The 17,181-nt window shown below is 44.4% G+C and overlaps 1 protein-coding gene across 3 annotated transcripts in view; it reads right to left on the bottom strand.

Annotated features, from left to right (window-relative positions):
* Positions 1 to 17,181, bottom strand: part of RAD51B (RAD51 paralog B) — a 412,254-nt gene that overhangs the window by 370,086 nt on the left and 24,987 nt on the right. Inside the window, exons 2-4 of one of the 3 annotated variants that reach the window (XM_035327969.1) lie at positions 13,618 to 13,807; positions 2,193 to 2,286; positions 1,311 to 1,424 (exon numbers count right to left, since the gene is read on the bottom strand). In XM_035327969.1, coding sequence (XP_035183860.1) covers positions 1,311 to 1,424; positions 2,193 to 2,276 — 198 coding nt within the window. In that variant the 5' untranslated portion in view covers positions 2,277 to 2,286; positions 13,618 to 13,807. Of the gene's footprint in view, positions 1 to 1,310; positions 1,427 to 2,186; positions 2,288 to 3,725; positions 3,747 to 13,617; positions 13,808 to 17,181 lie in introns of those variants that run through there. The other 2 variants (XM_035327967.1, XM_035327968.1) reach the window with 2 other exon arrangements.

Here is a 17,181-nt window from a genome sequence, read left to right as displayed (position 1 = left end):
ACTCCAGCTTTTACATAAGGAAATGCTGTACTATTAGTGACCAAATGCAGAATATTCACAGTGAAACCTAAAACCAAGAATTCCCTGGCCAACATTCATTACCAGTTTGAAACTACCTTGATTCAAGGAAAGGTTTGCTAAAGATTTTCAAGTCTTTGAACAAGTCTCGGCTTATCCTTTCCAGTTTTGAGAGGAAGACAAGTCAAGACGACAGGTACAGAACTGAAAAGAGTTGAATTTCTAATTCCTCTAACTAAAACTGGTCCAATATCAGAATTTAGTTCATGAGAAATATTGTCATTTGGGAGACTGAATCAAATCCAAAGAAAAAATAAGAAAATGGAAGTGCTGATCTGGAAGCTCCAAAAGATGCTTCTGAAAGAAACAAGTCCTCCTTGCACCTTGCAGACCTCTGCTAAAACTAACACATTCATCAGTCACTGAACATCAGACATTTGATTTTAAAAGGAGCAATCCAAGATGTAAAAGTTGTTGCTCCAGTTGTAATTAAAGAGTTCCCAGAGGTTTCAGACTCCTGGCCCACAGGAGACTCTTGAAGCCCTGGCACGGCATACTGCTATAACCTAGCATGACTACCTGCTTGAGAAAACCTGATTTCTCTAACCTTGAGAGAAACACAGGCATCAGATTTACCCCATAAATTAAAGGAGTTTTTCTATATTTCTTGGCCTATTCTAAAGTTCTGTTACCGGGGCTTCCAATGTCATATTTGAACGGTATTTTCCCTTTATTTATAACTCCCTTTACCTATTTTTTTTTAAGGCAAAGATCTTGTCAAATCTTGCTACATCAATCATGATGTTACCTCAGTCACCCTGACCTGAAGTCCCCTTGAAATCCAGCATTTGCAAAGATTCAGTTCACACTCTTTAAAAACAGCTAACATCTTTGTATCTTGAAGTGCAGTGCTGTATTGTATGCACTTACTTGTTTGGTCATCATGTCTTAACAGTTCTTGACAATTGCCATCTGACAAGCTTCAGTGTCTGCCAAGCTTCTCAGCAATGATATATTTTAATCCAAAAATTTGACTGAATAGTGATATGTAAGTGACAGGCAAAGGCAAGTGCTAGAAACGTACTTAATGCTTCTATCTTCAATTTATTGATGATTATTAACAGTTATCTGTATCAAACTAAAGTCCTCCACAGATTTAAATATTAAAGTATTACCACATGCAGTCAGACATCACAAACCGAGATCACCCCATTCCCAGATACAAAGGTAAGTGACATTGTTTAGCATTTTCCCCAGGCAAAGAATTCAAAATAGAATCAACACAAACTTACTGTCTGCATTTTGGGAGCACAAGCGAGGCTGACTTGACAAATAAGTTTTTGCACATTTCTGTAGCTCTGTCCTGTCACCTTCATTAGCTCCAAGAGCGAAAGACACAAAAAGTCCTGAAAGAAGATCAAACAGTTCAGAGACTTTAACACAGAGACTGAAGCTAGAACTACACTGATACGATTTATACACTACTAGCATACATTTCAAAGGCCAGATTTGCCACTTGTGCTGTTTTACGGAGTATTTTGCTACACCTCTCCTACTTTTTTTTCGATGCCAGTCAGGCTATACCAAAAGAAACTGTATTCATAATTTAACGCATACAGCATCAGGGATTAAAAAGTCACGAACTGTGCAATGAAGTTGCAACATAACAGTTCTCTGCCCACAGAAGTCTTCACTACTTGAAAAACATTCAGATTACAATGCATCTTCTAGATAGCAGTCCTAGGGCTAGATTCTGTATTTATCACGAACACTACTGAAACATATAAGGCCTCGTTACTCTCTTTAGACTAACATTTGTAACAACTTCAGAATTTATCGGTGAACCAACCCAAAACTGATAGTATAATTTTACAATATATTCACATACACTAGATAACATAGCGTATGTGGGTTTTTTTTGTGGAGAACTCATAAATGGATGTCTTACTCCATTCAAGCAGTAGCTGCACACCTCTGCTAAAATAAAGCACCTCCTGTATTTTTAAAAGATAGTACATACAAGATTAAACATCTTAGCCATTTACCATTTTAATGCTATATTTTTAAAAGGCAGCAGCTAGATGGAGACTGAAATACCCATAGAACGTAAAGCTCCATGTTAATTAAATTTAAAATAAATAAATAAATCCCAAACCACAAAACAATCCTTTCACCTGACAGGTAGTGATCTGATAGCGACTCAGCCTTTCACATAGCTCTTGAGACAGCTTTGCTCTTCTCAGTTTCTTTGCAGCCATACTCCCCAGTCTACAGGATAAAACAAAGAAGTTTTTGAAAATGGCTTGGAATATGGCAATGCAGACAATTATGCTATCCCCTTGCTAAAAAAAAGGAAGGAAGGTGTGTATAAATATAGGAAGCCTACGTCACATTGTATTACTGCTCAGAAAATAGTTGCGTTAAATTACATCTCATCTTTGACTGTGTATGAGGCCATGCCAATAAGAAGAGAAGAACCAGCAACGCCTATAGGATATTGGTTTCTGGGAAAGAAGCAAGCTGGAAATTACTCCACGATGAGCCTCAGGATAGCAACAGGAGCTTCTTGTGCTATTTTGCATTGAGAAGAAATAAGGTTATCTTTGAATGGCTTAACGTGAGCAGTACGGTAACGGCAGTGAGCATTTAGACCTGGAACATCAGCTGCTGAAGCACAACGCCCAGCTCTGGGGAGTGAGAGAGCGCTCACCACAGGCGCTGGAAGGACAGGGAGGATGCAAGGAGACACTGGAAAGGCCAAAGGTCTGGAAACACGCTTCAGCGTGCAAGATGCAAACTATTCAAAGCACCTGATATGTTCTAGGTACGCTTATAAGCAGCACACTGATAAAAAGAGAGCTCTTTGATTTAACCAATAACAGAAACCAGAGGCCAAAGCTAAGGATATGAAGACCAAAACTACAACGTAAATATTATTTTGTTCTACACGCGGCAAAAAAGAAACAGTACTGCAAGAAAGCCACGAGCATTTTGGCTTACTAAGTTTTATTTACTGCTTTGAGTCCCACTTAGAGAGCCTCCGAGCAGCTCAGAAAAGCCTTAAAACTAACGCATGCAGCAGGTAAGACTATCGCTACGAACCCTTCCTGCCTTAACCCGCAGCTACCTGCATTTGTCCCTATTTTTGTGCCGTTCCCCGCCATTCACCACAGCGCCCAGAGCCCCGCCCGCGCCCCCCCCCCCCCCCCCCGCCTCACCCGGCCCCACTTTTTCAAAGCGCCGCCGCCGCCGCGCTGAGGCGCAGCCCCCGGGCAAGGCGCCCGCCCGCCATTGGCTCCGCTCCCGCCAATCGCCCGCAGCCGTGAAGGCAGGCGGCGCGCGAGGCGTGCCGGGAGTGGTAGTTCGGGAGGGCGGGCGGGAAGCGGGAGGGCGGTCGTGATGCGGGCGGTGCACTGGGGGCGGGCAGAATCGTGTCCGGGCCGCTTGGTCCTTATTCTCCTCACTTTAAGAACTGGCCTGTCAGTTGTTACAGTAGAACTGTTTTATTTAATGAGAAATTCCTACAGTCTGCATATAAAGCAGCTACAAAACTTGAAAACCTTGAGCAAGAAGGGTGCTACACACATGCTAATTTGTTAATAAACAAATAAACTTCTCTGTGAGAAGTGCCTGCTGACTTTGAAGGAGCTAGTTTTTTTCTGTAATGGGAATGTAAAAGAGAATTAGTCATCAAACAAAAGACTTACATGACTTCACTAATGTCCGTAGGGTGAGCTTTCCAACTCACTCTGGCCTATGCTAGAAAACATGGAAGTTTGTTTATTTTAGATACGCTGTCTGCGTAATCTTACGTCCTAGAACATAACCTAACTGAAGAAAAAAAAGTCTAATACTATCTGAGACATTGACTGAAGCCTTGTGCACTGAGAACCGCATGTCTATGTTTTTTCTGTATTAATAAACATATGTTACAGTGAAGCTTCAAAATAACGCTTCAGCCATTTTTTCCGAAGTAGCAAGAGGGAGAAACAGAGCAAGAAATAGTGCCTAACAAGAAGGCGATTGTCGTGAAATGCCAAACAACCACAGCATCCAAAAGCTTCGCTAGAATCAGTAGTTCAGTCGTACCCTGAAAGGAGTTTAACTGCCCAAAGAAGTCCAGGAGGGTTAAGAAACTGCACAGAGAGTAAACGGCCCGTACAAAAGCTACTGAGGGCTTATTTAACAGCTAGCTGAACCGGAGCGGAGATGAGATGGAGAGAGAGCTCCTCCTGGTGGAGATTGTCTTTAGAAGTTGACTTGAAAAATGGATGTCACGATTGAGAAAAGTCGGCTAAAGGGAAAGGATGGCTGTTGCTGTGGATTGGTTTCAGTGGAAAGAGGAGGGCATCGCTATAGGAATTTTATTGCCATTCCATTCATCTGTTACAGAATTCTATTTACTGCTTGTTAAAAAAAAAAAAAAAGCAGGAGCCCCAGCTTTGATACCAGAGGTCATGGAAGAAGTAATATTGCCTTGATGAAGTTTTTTTTTCTCCCACAAATGAAGCAGGTCTTCCCCTTTACCTCCAGACTGACAGATTTCCTTCCCATCTTCCACAAAAACAGTACCTGTATTAAACCAGAGAATTGTCTGGGGACATTGAGCAAGGCAAACAAATCTTATCAGCCAGTTTTTTAGCTTTGTAAGCAAAACTAAGACACCCTGTCGTCTCTTCTTCAGGTTCTTTGCATCACAGCTCTCAGTGGAGTCACAGCTGTTCCCGTCTTGACTTCTCATATAAACATTTAAATCTACTGGAAATTAATCATGAATCATCTTCTCCATGTGACTTGGAAAAGTCAGTATTATATATCCAGAGAAGTGTTCTTATACACCAGTTTACTATCAAAGTTCTCAAGCAGCAACACAGTAGGCAGCTTCACAGCTCCCATATGTTTGAGCAGGACATTGGTCACCGGGGAATTGGGACACTCCGCAAACAGAGTGCAAACACCTCTGCTTCGTGACCTTGGCCACGTTCTGTAATGATAGGGTATCTGTTTTCTTTCTCATTTTTGGTTTTACATATTTAGACTGTAAACACAGTAAGCACTGAAAGAAACCAACAGAATTATGTGCCCAGCGTAGCACAGCAGGGCTCTGCTCTCGTCTAAGCCTTTAGCTGCCCCTGGAACTCATAATAAGGGATTAATAAAGCTGAGAGATGATTACTTTATAAGACTGAGACTCACCACATTAATTTAAGACAGTCCTTTAAGCTGGCAACGCTGGAGCAAGACTGTTACAGAAAGATGAAGCATAACAGCAACAACAAATGAAGTCGCATAGAACCAGAGTGCTCTAACATCAAACACACCAGTTACAACATAAACGGGAATGGTGATTAGCTTGCTAATGAGCAAACCAAAAGAAGCAAAACCCGATTTGAAGGGTGCAGGATGAAATCCTTATCAGTTCATATCCAAATAAATACTCAGCAGTTAAGAAATTCTGCAAGGCTCCAGAATCCAAATGATAATGGCAAAATATTTCTTTCCTGGAAAAAGAATCCACCAAAAAAATAAATAAATAAACAAAATAAATTCTTCCTGTAACCCAAGACAGACTTCTGTGAGTAACTTCAGACAAGTTTGGCATTCTGGAACATTTCAGATAATTAATTTCTAAAACAGCATCAGCCTGCTGATATTGACTTAATTCTGCAGTTTCATTACTGTTTTCCAACTATCAATTATTGCTTTAAAATTAGCAGTGTTCCCCTACCTCTGTGAAAGGAAAACATCTTACGGGAGTACACTGGATGAGAACACAGCAACAACTCTGACTCACACCAATAATTCATAGAGTAGTTTTCCACCTTATGCTTGCTCACTGGTGTCTAATTAACCTAACATATTCTTATTCCTTGGTAATATCTACTTGATGCCTAACACATTCTTAAAAGCAACCCATGTGCTCCTGAGACTGGAAAGTGATTATAGTCCAGCTCATGCTTTCCTGGCATTCAAGTCCCAAGAGGTTGCTCAATAACAGCATACAAAGGAAGCACCAATGAAGTATTATATCCATTACTACCTCCCCAAAGGAGATGGACATTTACGTCCAACTCTTCAATGTTTCCTTCATCTCAAAAAGGGAATTGGAAGGATCTCACAAGGAAGCCCGCACCCTGGTTAAAAATATTTTCCATATGTACTTCAGCAGAGCTTTAGAAAAGACACCTCAGTTGAGACTCCCAGATGTATCTGTGTAGGGCTGGGGTTGAGGGAAAAGAAAACATCCTTCAGTTGTTCCTACAAACTGCTCAACCTAATTTTTATCACTGGCTGTAATAAACAGACCTGTGAAAAATTAGCCCATCTTCTCATTCTGGTTAATTCTCCCTCCTCCTTTGCTCTGAACAGTCTGTGTACCAGATAAATGCCTCTCCCCAGGCAATTAACCTTTTTCCTCCTGCTCAGAAAGGATTAAAACCAATTACAATGAATCCTCCTCAGGTATTAGTGAGGACCTGTCTGACCACACACATTTACACCCTGGCAAAAGAAGCTTATCTCTCAGGACAATCAGAAGGCATCTCTTCATTTCCTACCTCTACAGTCATGCTGCTGTGAGAAAGGATTCAGAGTTACCCACCATCCCCAAAACATTTCAGAAATGTTCAGCACCAATGTAGTCTTTGAAAGAGAGCATCTGTACCTCCTACCCTTTTTACAGAACAGCAGAATAGCCACCTTCGCTATCACAGGCAGAAGCACAGACCCACCTGCACATTACAGCTTTGAAAAATTCAGATGCATTTGCTTTCTGCCCAAATTACAGCAAGCAAAATGAGAGACCTTGGGGATTATTCCACTTTTAGATTGTACTCTTCTAAGCAGATTGCCCTCCAAGATCAGCTTCCTACTTCATTTAGCTTTTTCTGGTTAAAGGGACAGCAGGAGTCATTCAAGTCTTTGGGCTTTTTACATTTCCCTGTTAAGTTTCTGTTAAATGAGAAGGCTGTGAACCAGCAAACCATCAGCACAACAATCCATGGAGAGTTGTTGTCATCTTTACCAGTACATGCTAAACCCAATTTACTCTCCATGAAACAAGCCCAACCTCATCCTGCCTTTCTCCTGTGCCCTACCAGCACCCTTTTTTTACTGTCTTGCCTCGAGGTTCTGTTTACTGAGGTGTTAGGCTTGTCCCAGTAGCAATGCCGCATTCACCAAGCCTTGCCACTCTCGCCACACATCTCCTGCACCTTTCCCTGGGTTGCTGAGGTAGACGAAGGAATGGCAAGTTTTCCATCAGCAGGCCTTTAGGAGCATTGCACAAAGAAGACAGTATCTGACTGAGGTAATCCTCGGGTCTCTACCACAGCTTTTTCCTGCAAGAGCATGGAAAAACTGGAACATACCCTGTTACTCAGAAACCTGAGCTACATGTAGGCTTACGTCCTGTGAGGCAGATTTGTTTCACAGTGACCAGCTCTGGAGCCAAATTCAGTAGTTCAGTGGTTCCCCTTTGATCAGCCCAATTCTCCGGGGATGCGCGCATCCAGCAAGTACTGCTGTGATCCTTCACAGCAGCCAGCCTCCATTGAGAAGCAGCAATTACACCAGAAAGATCCAAGCACTTCACAGGGATCAGTAGAAAAAGAGCACGGTGCACCTCTTGTAATCACACACTGAATCAGACAGCGGTGAAATGAGTACCTGCGGTGCCTGGTTTTAGTGGCTCCATTAGGACATCTGTTCCTTTCAGGTACAGCCCTTGCTCCCTCTGCAGAGATCTGTGCTGGAGAAAAAAGACAACGGGAGCAGGTGGACACGACAGAGAGAGGAGCTTTTTTTGCATGGACAGCATTAGCAGAGAAGGGCAGATCCCAGACACTCATCTCTGTGCAGCTGCCAGAAATGGTGGTGCCCTTGAAAAAAAAGACAAAATCATTCAAGCACAATGTCAAAAACAAACCCTGATGTGAATATTTTTGTTCAGCTCACTGCCCAAGGAGTATGTCCAAATCAGCAATTGTAGTGAAAGCCCTTCGTTTTTTGGAAAAGAAGTCTTCACTTTGAGATGTTACAGATTAATCACTCTGATAACGCAGCAGCTGAACTGAGCCCAATAGCTCTTATTTCAAATAACAAACATAAACCAGCAAGCAAACAAAGCCTGGAACATTTAATTCCATGAATGTTTCAGTCTGGGGCCTTTGGCTCTTGCATGCTTTTCATTCTAGTCGTTTTTAAAGCCATGAATGAGAGCCCTATTGCTGGGACTACAAAGGTAACTGCTCCAAACAGAGTCCTGACTTTCCCATCCTCCCCAGATGTTGCTGAACTGCATCCAGAGGTGGCTGGAAGAGAAGAAAGCACCAAACCTGGGCAGAAAAAGCCGAAGAAAGTCTCCACTCCCAGAGTCTTTGTGCCTTACAGTATTCTCCCCAGCCCTGAAGGAATGAGACATCTTCATGCATGCTCAAGACTGAACGTTACTCACTCTCACACGCTACCTACAAGGAACTTGGCAGACTCCAGCAAGATCAAAACAGGGACCTGATGTCCTGTGTCTCATCAGCGTTCAGGAGCAGATGCAAGAGATCTCTTAAAGGATAATTATAGAAGAATTTACCCACAGAGGAAAGAAGACATTCAATTAATTCTGTGGTGATTATTTTTTACCTTGAAGCATGGCAGTTCTTATCCGTTTTTCTGGGATGAGCACACAGCAATAATATATTCGACTATCACCCCAGGACTCCACTAACCACAAACTCAATTACTATAGAGAGCATCCAGGAAAGCAGGTCTGCTGCTCACCGCTTGGGCATGATGCCATAGCTATGATCACATTATCCTCACCCTACATTGACTACCCACGACAGATTGATTTTACAGTGTCACAGCTATTTTTTAAATCACTGCAGCATATTATATTAAATGAACAATGCAGCACATTGAGCATGTACTTAATTGGAGTAAAATAGGACATTTGTACAGCAAGAAGCTGAAGGCAAGATTAGCAGTTTTGCTGAACCAGGGTCCTATTAATTGTCAGATAATTCAGCTATTGTTTTAGATGGTCTTTAGAACATAGATTTATAAATCTGCAGGAAGCATCTCAGTCAGTCCAATCTGCTCCAGCCTTTAAAGGCATATATTTCCCAAACCTTAGGAGTTTTCACAACCAAGAGGGAAAAATCATGAATAGAGAATATTCCTGACCTTGCAAAATAAAGTGCACCATAAGGAAAGGTGCCTCTGAGATGACAGAAGATGGAGCCGTCCTGCATTCATTATAGCTGCACTCTCATGGCATCAGCAGGGACAGGTGTACCCTGGGCTGTGTGATTCAGCAGCCTTATGGCACCAAAGGTTTAATTCTAATGGCTTTCATTCAGCTTGCACCAGGAGATGCCTGTATCCATCACCTCGCAGCATGGACTTGCTGACTCAGATACCAAGGCCAAATGATTTTTAAAAGCCCCTGATCTGAGCTGGCTTGATTTTAAGGCTTCCAACTTGAAATACTTTCAGCCCCAGGGGTACACAGCTGTCATGCTTTCAACTGGAGCTATCTCAAAAACAGGACAGGGATGTTCCAGACTGGTGAAACTTGAGTCATTCTAAATCTGCGGTCACTTTTCAAATATCTGGGCTTGATTGATAAGCTCAGGAACGTACACAAGTCTTCAGGGCTGGGAAATGGGCAGATGAGCATGAGACTTGCTTGTGTTAATTCGTAATATAGTGTTTAAAATAAATACTCTTTAAATATATCAACCTACTTCCCTTTTAAGTTGGTAAGGATCCAGAATAAGGTCAGTGAAGTGAATATGAGTACACAAGGAGAAAGTAAGACTAAGAACAGAACCATAAAAAATATGGACCGTGGTGTTTTTACTGTTTTTTTTTCTCCCTGCTGTTAATCTAACAGGAAAAAAAAAAAAAACAAGGAGGATGAATGAATTTCAGATGTGAAGAAAAATCTTTGGGCTTTCCATTTCCTATTATAAGGCAGGACTAGAATAGTAAAAAAAGCAGCAGAGGTCAGGAATGAGATACAGCAAAGAAAAGCAGTGTGCAGAGTCTTTTTTTCCAGAGATAATGGACTCAATCTGCTGTGTATGAAAAGAGACTCTTCGAGAGAAAGGCCAGAAATAGCAGAAGGTTTTACAGAGCAAGGGAGGAGTAGTGTTATTATACTCGATCTATGTATGGTTCATTCTGAGGTTTTGTAGCTGTGTTTCTGAGAGCTTGGCATCTGCCACCCCACATGACCATCTCTTACCTAACCCACGGAGCAAACACACGTGCCCTGCTCTGCAGCCAGGCAGGAGGCAGAAGAGGAACAATCCTGGAGCCACCCCAGAAGCCAAGGCCTCTGTCTCCATCCCAGCGTGCCCGAGGAGGGCAGATGTTTGGTTTCTGTTGGATTAAGCTTTTGGCTGGAGATTAGGCTTTGCTGTGGGTTAACTGCTGATCTTAACTGGATAGCTTTCCTATGGCTCTGCCAAAAATGCCTAGAGTAGCACATAGGCTCTTTTCCTGCAATCTGTCAAAAATCTAAGTCACCAGATAACATCAAAACTACATATATTAAAATAAATGGAAAAAATAGCTTGGGGTGGGCATGAATTCCTTCCCTCTCTTCCCCATTACAAGCTTCACTTGCTTATCAGCGCCTCTGATCCTCCTTCCTCCTGTTCAGAACAGCAAGAAAAAGGAAACTGCTGCCACCCCGTTAGCCACAATGCTGTGGTATTGAGGGAGTGCAACAAGAGCAAGACTTTGTTCATATTCACGAAGGCAGGAGGACATCAGTAACATGAAAATTACTGTCACATTGTTTCTGAAGAACTCTGTCCTGGGCACACCCTTCAGAAACTCACTCACACCCAAGCCTGACAAAAGTTAGATCTGGATCCAAACGCCATGGCCAAACGTGGTGCTTCTGTTTGGTTTGCTCACCAGGGCAGCGCAATGAGTTACAGCAGACCCCTTGTTCCTTAAGAAGATGTCACAGGGCTGTCCTGGCCCCCTGTCCCCTGAGGCTGGGTACTACCATGCCACTGCTACCAAGCAAGGGGAGGGCTGGGTGCCAGAGAAGCACATCCTGGCAGACAGCCTGGCCCATCCTTTCTCACGGCTAAAGTGACTTCCTGGCAAGACAGTCGGCTATAGTACATGGCAGCTGCTGCAGGATGAAGGGCACCCTGCAGTGCCCGTCGCTGTGCTGGGATTTTACTGGTAGCTGTGGATATTCCCAGAACTGGCTTTCAGAGGGACTGGTGCCCAGTGTTCCTAAGACATGTGGAATCTGAAATTCTCATTCTAGTAGGGCTGGCTCAGTCATAATCCTTCAATATCTCATGTACATCGATTAACTGTCATGCAGGACTGGGAGGAGGAGGAGGCAGGCTCTTTATGAAACCTCTTAAAAGCATAGATCATCTCTGGCTTGTCAGCGTGCAGAGTGAAGACCGCAGGAGGGCTTTTGTTGCATATTTGGACATAATTCTTTCCCTTGCAAAATCTGTGCTGGCCAGCTGGTGATTGAACTGGCCAAGGTATCTGCATTTAAAAAACACAGCATCACTATAAAGTGCCCATTGCTGCCTGCCTTTATAGAGGGAGATGATTTTTTCCCCACATGAATAAACTCTTTGCAGTCCAATAAGTGCTGCTCCCCAGGTCAGGATCAGCCCTGATACACAGGCTGCAAGGTGTTATAGCTCCGTGGGATATTTGATCAACTGCTATGATTATAATAAAAGCTATCCCTGACAGAGCTGTAGGTAAAAATCTCTCTTGGGAGCAGCATTTCCTGCTGACTCCCTATAGAAGGCTTGGCAGGATGCCCTGTGCTTTACAGACATCTTTTGCTGGAAATAGAAAAATCCTCCTCTGGGGCTGCAGAGCCAGTCCCCAAAAGCCCTTGACCCTGAACATGTAATCTCCCCGGAGACCCAATGTACATGAAGAAATATAATCTTCTGAAGCATCTGCTGTCTGCGTTGTGTGAAAACATGACTGGGACCCAACTGTCATAACTCTGGGTCACTGGCTGGCTGCAGAATCCCTAAAAGGGCAACAATAATAATAATAAAATAATAATAATAGTAAAAAAATCTTCAAGGAGCTCTTACACCTGAGAAGAGATCTTTCTGCTTCTCTAAGTGTTAAATTACCACCACTGCAGCCTGAGCAGTTCCTGTGGCATCCAACCGACATTTCACCTGCTTCTGTGCTCCGGGGAAGTAACAGATGGGAAATGGAGCTGACTTTTGGGGGGGTCCCTGTAGCAGTCTGGAATGTGAGTCCCAGCACCTGCTGGGAACCACAGGGTGCGGAGCTATGTGGGGGAGCCCCAAGGCAGCTCTCCCAGCTGTGTAGGGCCAGGGGCCAGGCTGGGTGCTTGGCCAGGGCTCCGCAAGGGTTACCCCAAGACACAGGTCTGCATGGCAGAGCAGCTTTGGCATGACGGTGAAAGGGAATGAGAGGTGTCTGTTTTCACAAAAGGCACACAGAAAAGGGGTGTCTGCTGCTTTTTTCTTTCTTTACACATTTCTTGAGTCTGTTGGAGGACTTGGTCTCTGCTCTGAAGAAAAAGGAAGCAGAAGCTTAAATGCAGAACTAGCAAGGAAAGATCATTGATGTGACTTCTTGGTGATAATTTGCTTTTCTGTTGTTTCATTTTTCTATTTTTTTTTTCCCAACACTGTAAACTCCTATCCTTGACATCTGCCCTGCCCTTGCCATCACCCACCTTCCCCCACTTCTCCCTTTAATGCTGCTGTCCTCACTTCCCCTTTTGTACACATGACCCTTTCACTATGTGGGGATTAGTATCTCATCAATATGTGAAATAGATATGCATATGAGCTAATTTGCTGGGTTTTGTAGGGTTGACAAGACAGACTGGAATGGGGAGAAGGGTATGTTCTGGCAGGCCAGCTGAAGGAAAACCTCCTGTGTACAGGATGAGTAATGGGAAACAGGCATCCGGGATGGCAGCACCAGCACAGCAGGGACACTCAGGGGATGGGGCTGAGCTGGTGGGACATACAGGCCAGGCAAATAAGGAAGAGCTGATCTGATGATTACAGAATGCTTGAAGTTAATGCAGAGGAACAAGGAGCACGAGTCAGAACCGGGAGGTGGGGTTGACACAGCAAGAACAACGTGTGTGAAGTTTTTTTCCTTTGTGTGTGAACAGAAGCAGCAGGAGAGGTCGATGTCCCTGCCTCCCCTGCTTGCTATGTGTCTGCCAAGGAGAAGGGAGGAGAGTGGCTGGCAGGGAACACAAGAAGCAGAAGGGGAGCAGAAGTCTGCTGTGGCCATGGCTGGCCTGCGTTACTGGTAATGTGGCCAGGAAGAAAAGTTGTTATGTGGCACCGATTAAGTCACCAGGTCCAAACTAACACCGAAACCCTAAAATTCAACAAGTCCCTGCCTGGAGACGGCTGGTGAGGTGGAGAGGAAAGAGGATAGAAGCAGTGGAAAGTAAAGCAGAGACATGGACTTTAACGGACCAAGATGGCAGCAGCCAAGGCCAGGCCTTGGGCCTGCTGTGGGGGCAGCCATGAGCTCACAGGCAGCCATGGTGGTGGACACGGCCTGGTGGCAACTTGTGTAACTTACGTAAAACCTGCAGACACACTGCTTGTAAGGTCAAGAGCTGCTGTATCAGCTCTTAGCCTGCTTCATGGGTATGTGGAGCTTCATCTTGGCTCTTCTCTAGATCTCAGATGTTCAGGAAAGTGGCAGAGTGAACATATGCAGATGATCTGCAGCAGTGTTTTCAGCTAAGCAGGTTACGGCTCTTCTTTGCCTGTAAAATTTAGAATGCAGTCAGTGGTACAGTGTTGAGGCCATCGGCCATGTTACACATGTAAACATACACATACACTCCATGTGCATTTATAAGAAGGATCAGCTGAAATTATGAATTATTCTGCACACATTGAAACTCAGAGATTGACAGGGGAACCTTTTAGCTGAATTTAGCCCTGAAAGCCTATTATGTACCATTGTGTGGATGTTACAGCAAAGGCACTGAAAATTAATTGCAAACTTATGCTGTCCTTGTGCCTGAAGGCAAGTGTGTAAAATGCTTTATGCATTGAGCTTCCAAAGCACTGAGAACTGCAGCTGCTGTGGGCTTTAATGGATGCCACAGCTCATCAATAGTCAGTCCATTTGTGTTAAATTGCCAAAGGAGGGATCCAGAAAGGAAGCTTAGAGTAGCTGTGATCACAACATGGATTTGCAGTGGATGTAAGGCATAGAAAGGGACAGATTGCCAAAAGACCTGATGGAGAAACAGGAGCAATAGGAAGAGATGTGGCATCAGATGAGGGATCTGACAACAGAAGGGGCAATGTAGATAAGCTCTGCAGTAACTGCAACAACATGAGCTGATAGAGCAGATGGTCACCTCAGTTTAGCCTCTAACATGGCTTGTTGCCCCTAGCAATATTTACCCAAAAGTACTCTGATGATGATGATGAGATTATGTAGCACAGAGAGGGAAAATCAGTCAGTCCTACTTTGAACATGACAGACCTATGCTACATATCAGCTCTGACAGCCCCTTCATGTGCCAGCTTTGTGTATGGGCAGCCCGCATGCAGGTGGCTGCTGACATCTCCAGTGAAGAGTTAAGGGCCTTGTTTCTGTCACAAGCCCATGGCCTGTGGATAGCCCATTGCTCCAGGGGCTGTCGTGCACAGGACAGTTGGGAGTTTAACATTTTGTCCGGTCACCACTTTTCCTCACACCTGGTAAAACGGTGAACAGGCAAAATTTTAAACTTCCTTTCCAGGTCTGACTAGACCACCTTGGACCTGTCAGGACATTTCCATCAGCTCCCTGACAGTTGTATTTTGGGTTCATCCTGACCTACTTCAAGGCCTGAAGTGGGAATATATTTCACTGGTTTGTAAAAAGCATTAGAGACCTTTCAGTGAAAACTGATAAAGGCAAATACCGTTATTCTTATTCCCCCAAATACTAGGTGAGGAGCCATACCAAAGCAGCAGCATAAGTATGTTGCAAAGGGGGTCAGTGACAAATTCTGCACTGGAAATTATCCTGGGTTTCAAAGGCCAGAAATCTATCTACAAGCACTGTGCATATCTCAACTCAGATATTTAATAAATATCAATAGTCTCAACTGCATATGTTTACTTTTTATTAAAGAGCAAATTGCTTGTATTTCCTTCTCCTTCTTCTTCAGTACAGCATCAAAGCAGGACAGCATGCCACACAACAGTATAAACAAACAGCATTACCAGATACTTAGAGTCTTTAGCTCCAAAATTGACTGGAGCATAAATACAAACTGACGTCAAGCATTTGGGATTACCATTTAAAACTGCTATTTTCTGAGAAGCTAATGAAGGCCGTTCACATCAGAAAATCCATGGGCTACAAAAGGAGTGAGCAGGCCGGGCTCCAGAGGAAGGAGTCAAGGAAAAGCTCAGCTTCTGCCAGAACAAAAAACCTGCCAGACTTTACACCTGTGAGAAGTCTCAAACTTGGAGAGCACAAAATAGCTGCTTCCAACCTGTCCAGGCCTTGAAGATGTCACCACCAGGCCTTGCTCTGCCACCATTAACCAGCAGCTCTTGTACCATCACAGTCCTTGCACGGTGGAAACTCATCCTGGCTGCACCGGGATTGCAGGGCATGGCACACTCAACATGGACTGTGGGTGTGTGGTGCTAGGGACCCACTCCAAGGTTGTGACAAGCCACCTTCCCACATTTGATGTCTAGGGCCTCAGGTAAGTAGCTGCAACTTTAAACAAGATGCTCTCTAGTGAGATCATAAATGGTAATGAAGCTGATACAGTATTCCTCCCAGTCTCCCCCTCTTAACCTTCTGCTTTCCCATGAAAAACATTTCCATTGGAACCCATGGAATTAAGAGTACATTTAATAAGGCAGAAAGCATTCCTGAGTAGGCCCTTGGGCTAACTCAGGTGCTGGAAGTGGCAGAAACACATGGCAGCACTCTGTGGGCCAAGGCTTTCTGCCTTTCAGCATGATTAACTTACCAGGATGGAGCACAGTGCTGTATGGCTTTTAGCACCTCAGCCAGTCTAATGAGCACTCACTTGCATATCACTAGGTGATGCATTTTTCCACCGAGATGTCGGTAGGGAATTCCTTAGAGAAAAAAAAAGATTAATAGAGATTCTGAACCTCCCCTGTACCTCAGAGCAAGTCCAGGCAATCATGTGCTGTGGGTCAAGCAGACAACTTCTGCATTGCCATATGCAGTGGAGATCTCACTGGGAAAGGGCAGCTGTGTACTTGAAGAAGCAGCACCTTTGGACATTGACCAACCAGTGTCCCCCCAGCCCCTCCCTGGACTTACTCCAGGCCACTTTTCCCCTTGGCATCTGCCAGCTGCCTGGGGGCAAAGAGCACAGCAGGTATGGAGGGCACCTCCTCCTCCTGTCACTTCTCTCTCGTTGGATGATCACAAAGCAGCAGCCCAAGTCCCTAAAACCTTGATGGAGCGAACCTTTGCCATCCTGGAAATAAGCAATTACAGGTGGTGCAAATTCATTGTCATGCTTCTTGAGCCTGCTCTTAAAATTGAAGTTCCCTCCTCAGACTGAGACTGACCTCTGTAAGCTTAAAGCCTGGAATGGCACCGAGCCCCCCCCCAGCAGCTGTGAAGGGGCTTGCCCCATTCCCCAGGCTGGAGGTGGAAGGAAGGGCCGGCCACTTCCCCAGGGCAGGCTCCAGACACCCGAAGGGGCATGTGCAAGTGGAGGCCATTTGCAAAGCAAGGACACCTGAGGACAAGAAGGCTTCCTGAGGTGTCCCCACCTCTGTGACCCAACCTGGTGCCAAAGCAGCTGGGCGAGGGGGTGCATGATGGGAACGGCTTCTGATTTAGCAGGGGACACACCAGAAGAGAGATTTTCTTCTACAACACAGGGTGCATGGCAGAGGGATGTGGTAGTTGCAGACGTGCAGGAAGGAAGCGGAAGATAAAGCAGCTTCCTTGTCTGTGGGTTCAGCTGCAGTTTGCAGGCAGGAAGACTGAAGCAAAGAACTTGGGTCTGCAAGCCTTGCCCTTGAATACAGGACACAGCGCATGTATTCAGGGCCCAGGATAAACTAAAAATAGAAAAATATTTGGTTTCATTTCACATTTTAGCAGTAGCTCATATTTTATTCATAGTAC

The sequence above is a fragment of the Oxyura jamaicensis genome, chromosome 5, assembly GCF_011077185.1.
Source record: "Oxyura jamaicensis isolate SHBP4307 breed ruddy duck chromosome 5, BPBGC_Ojam_1.0, whole genome shotgun sequence".
Lineage (NCBI taxonomy): Eukaryota > Metazoa > Chordata > Aves > Anseriformes > Anatidae > Oxyura > Oxyura jamaicensis.
This window is presented reverse-complemented; position numbering and strand designations above follow the sequence as displayed.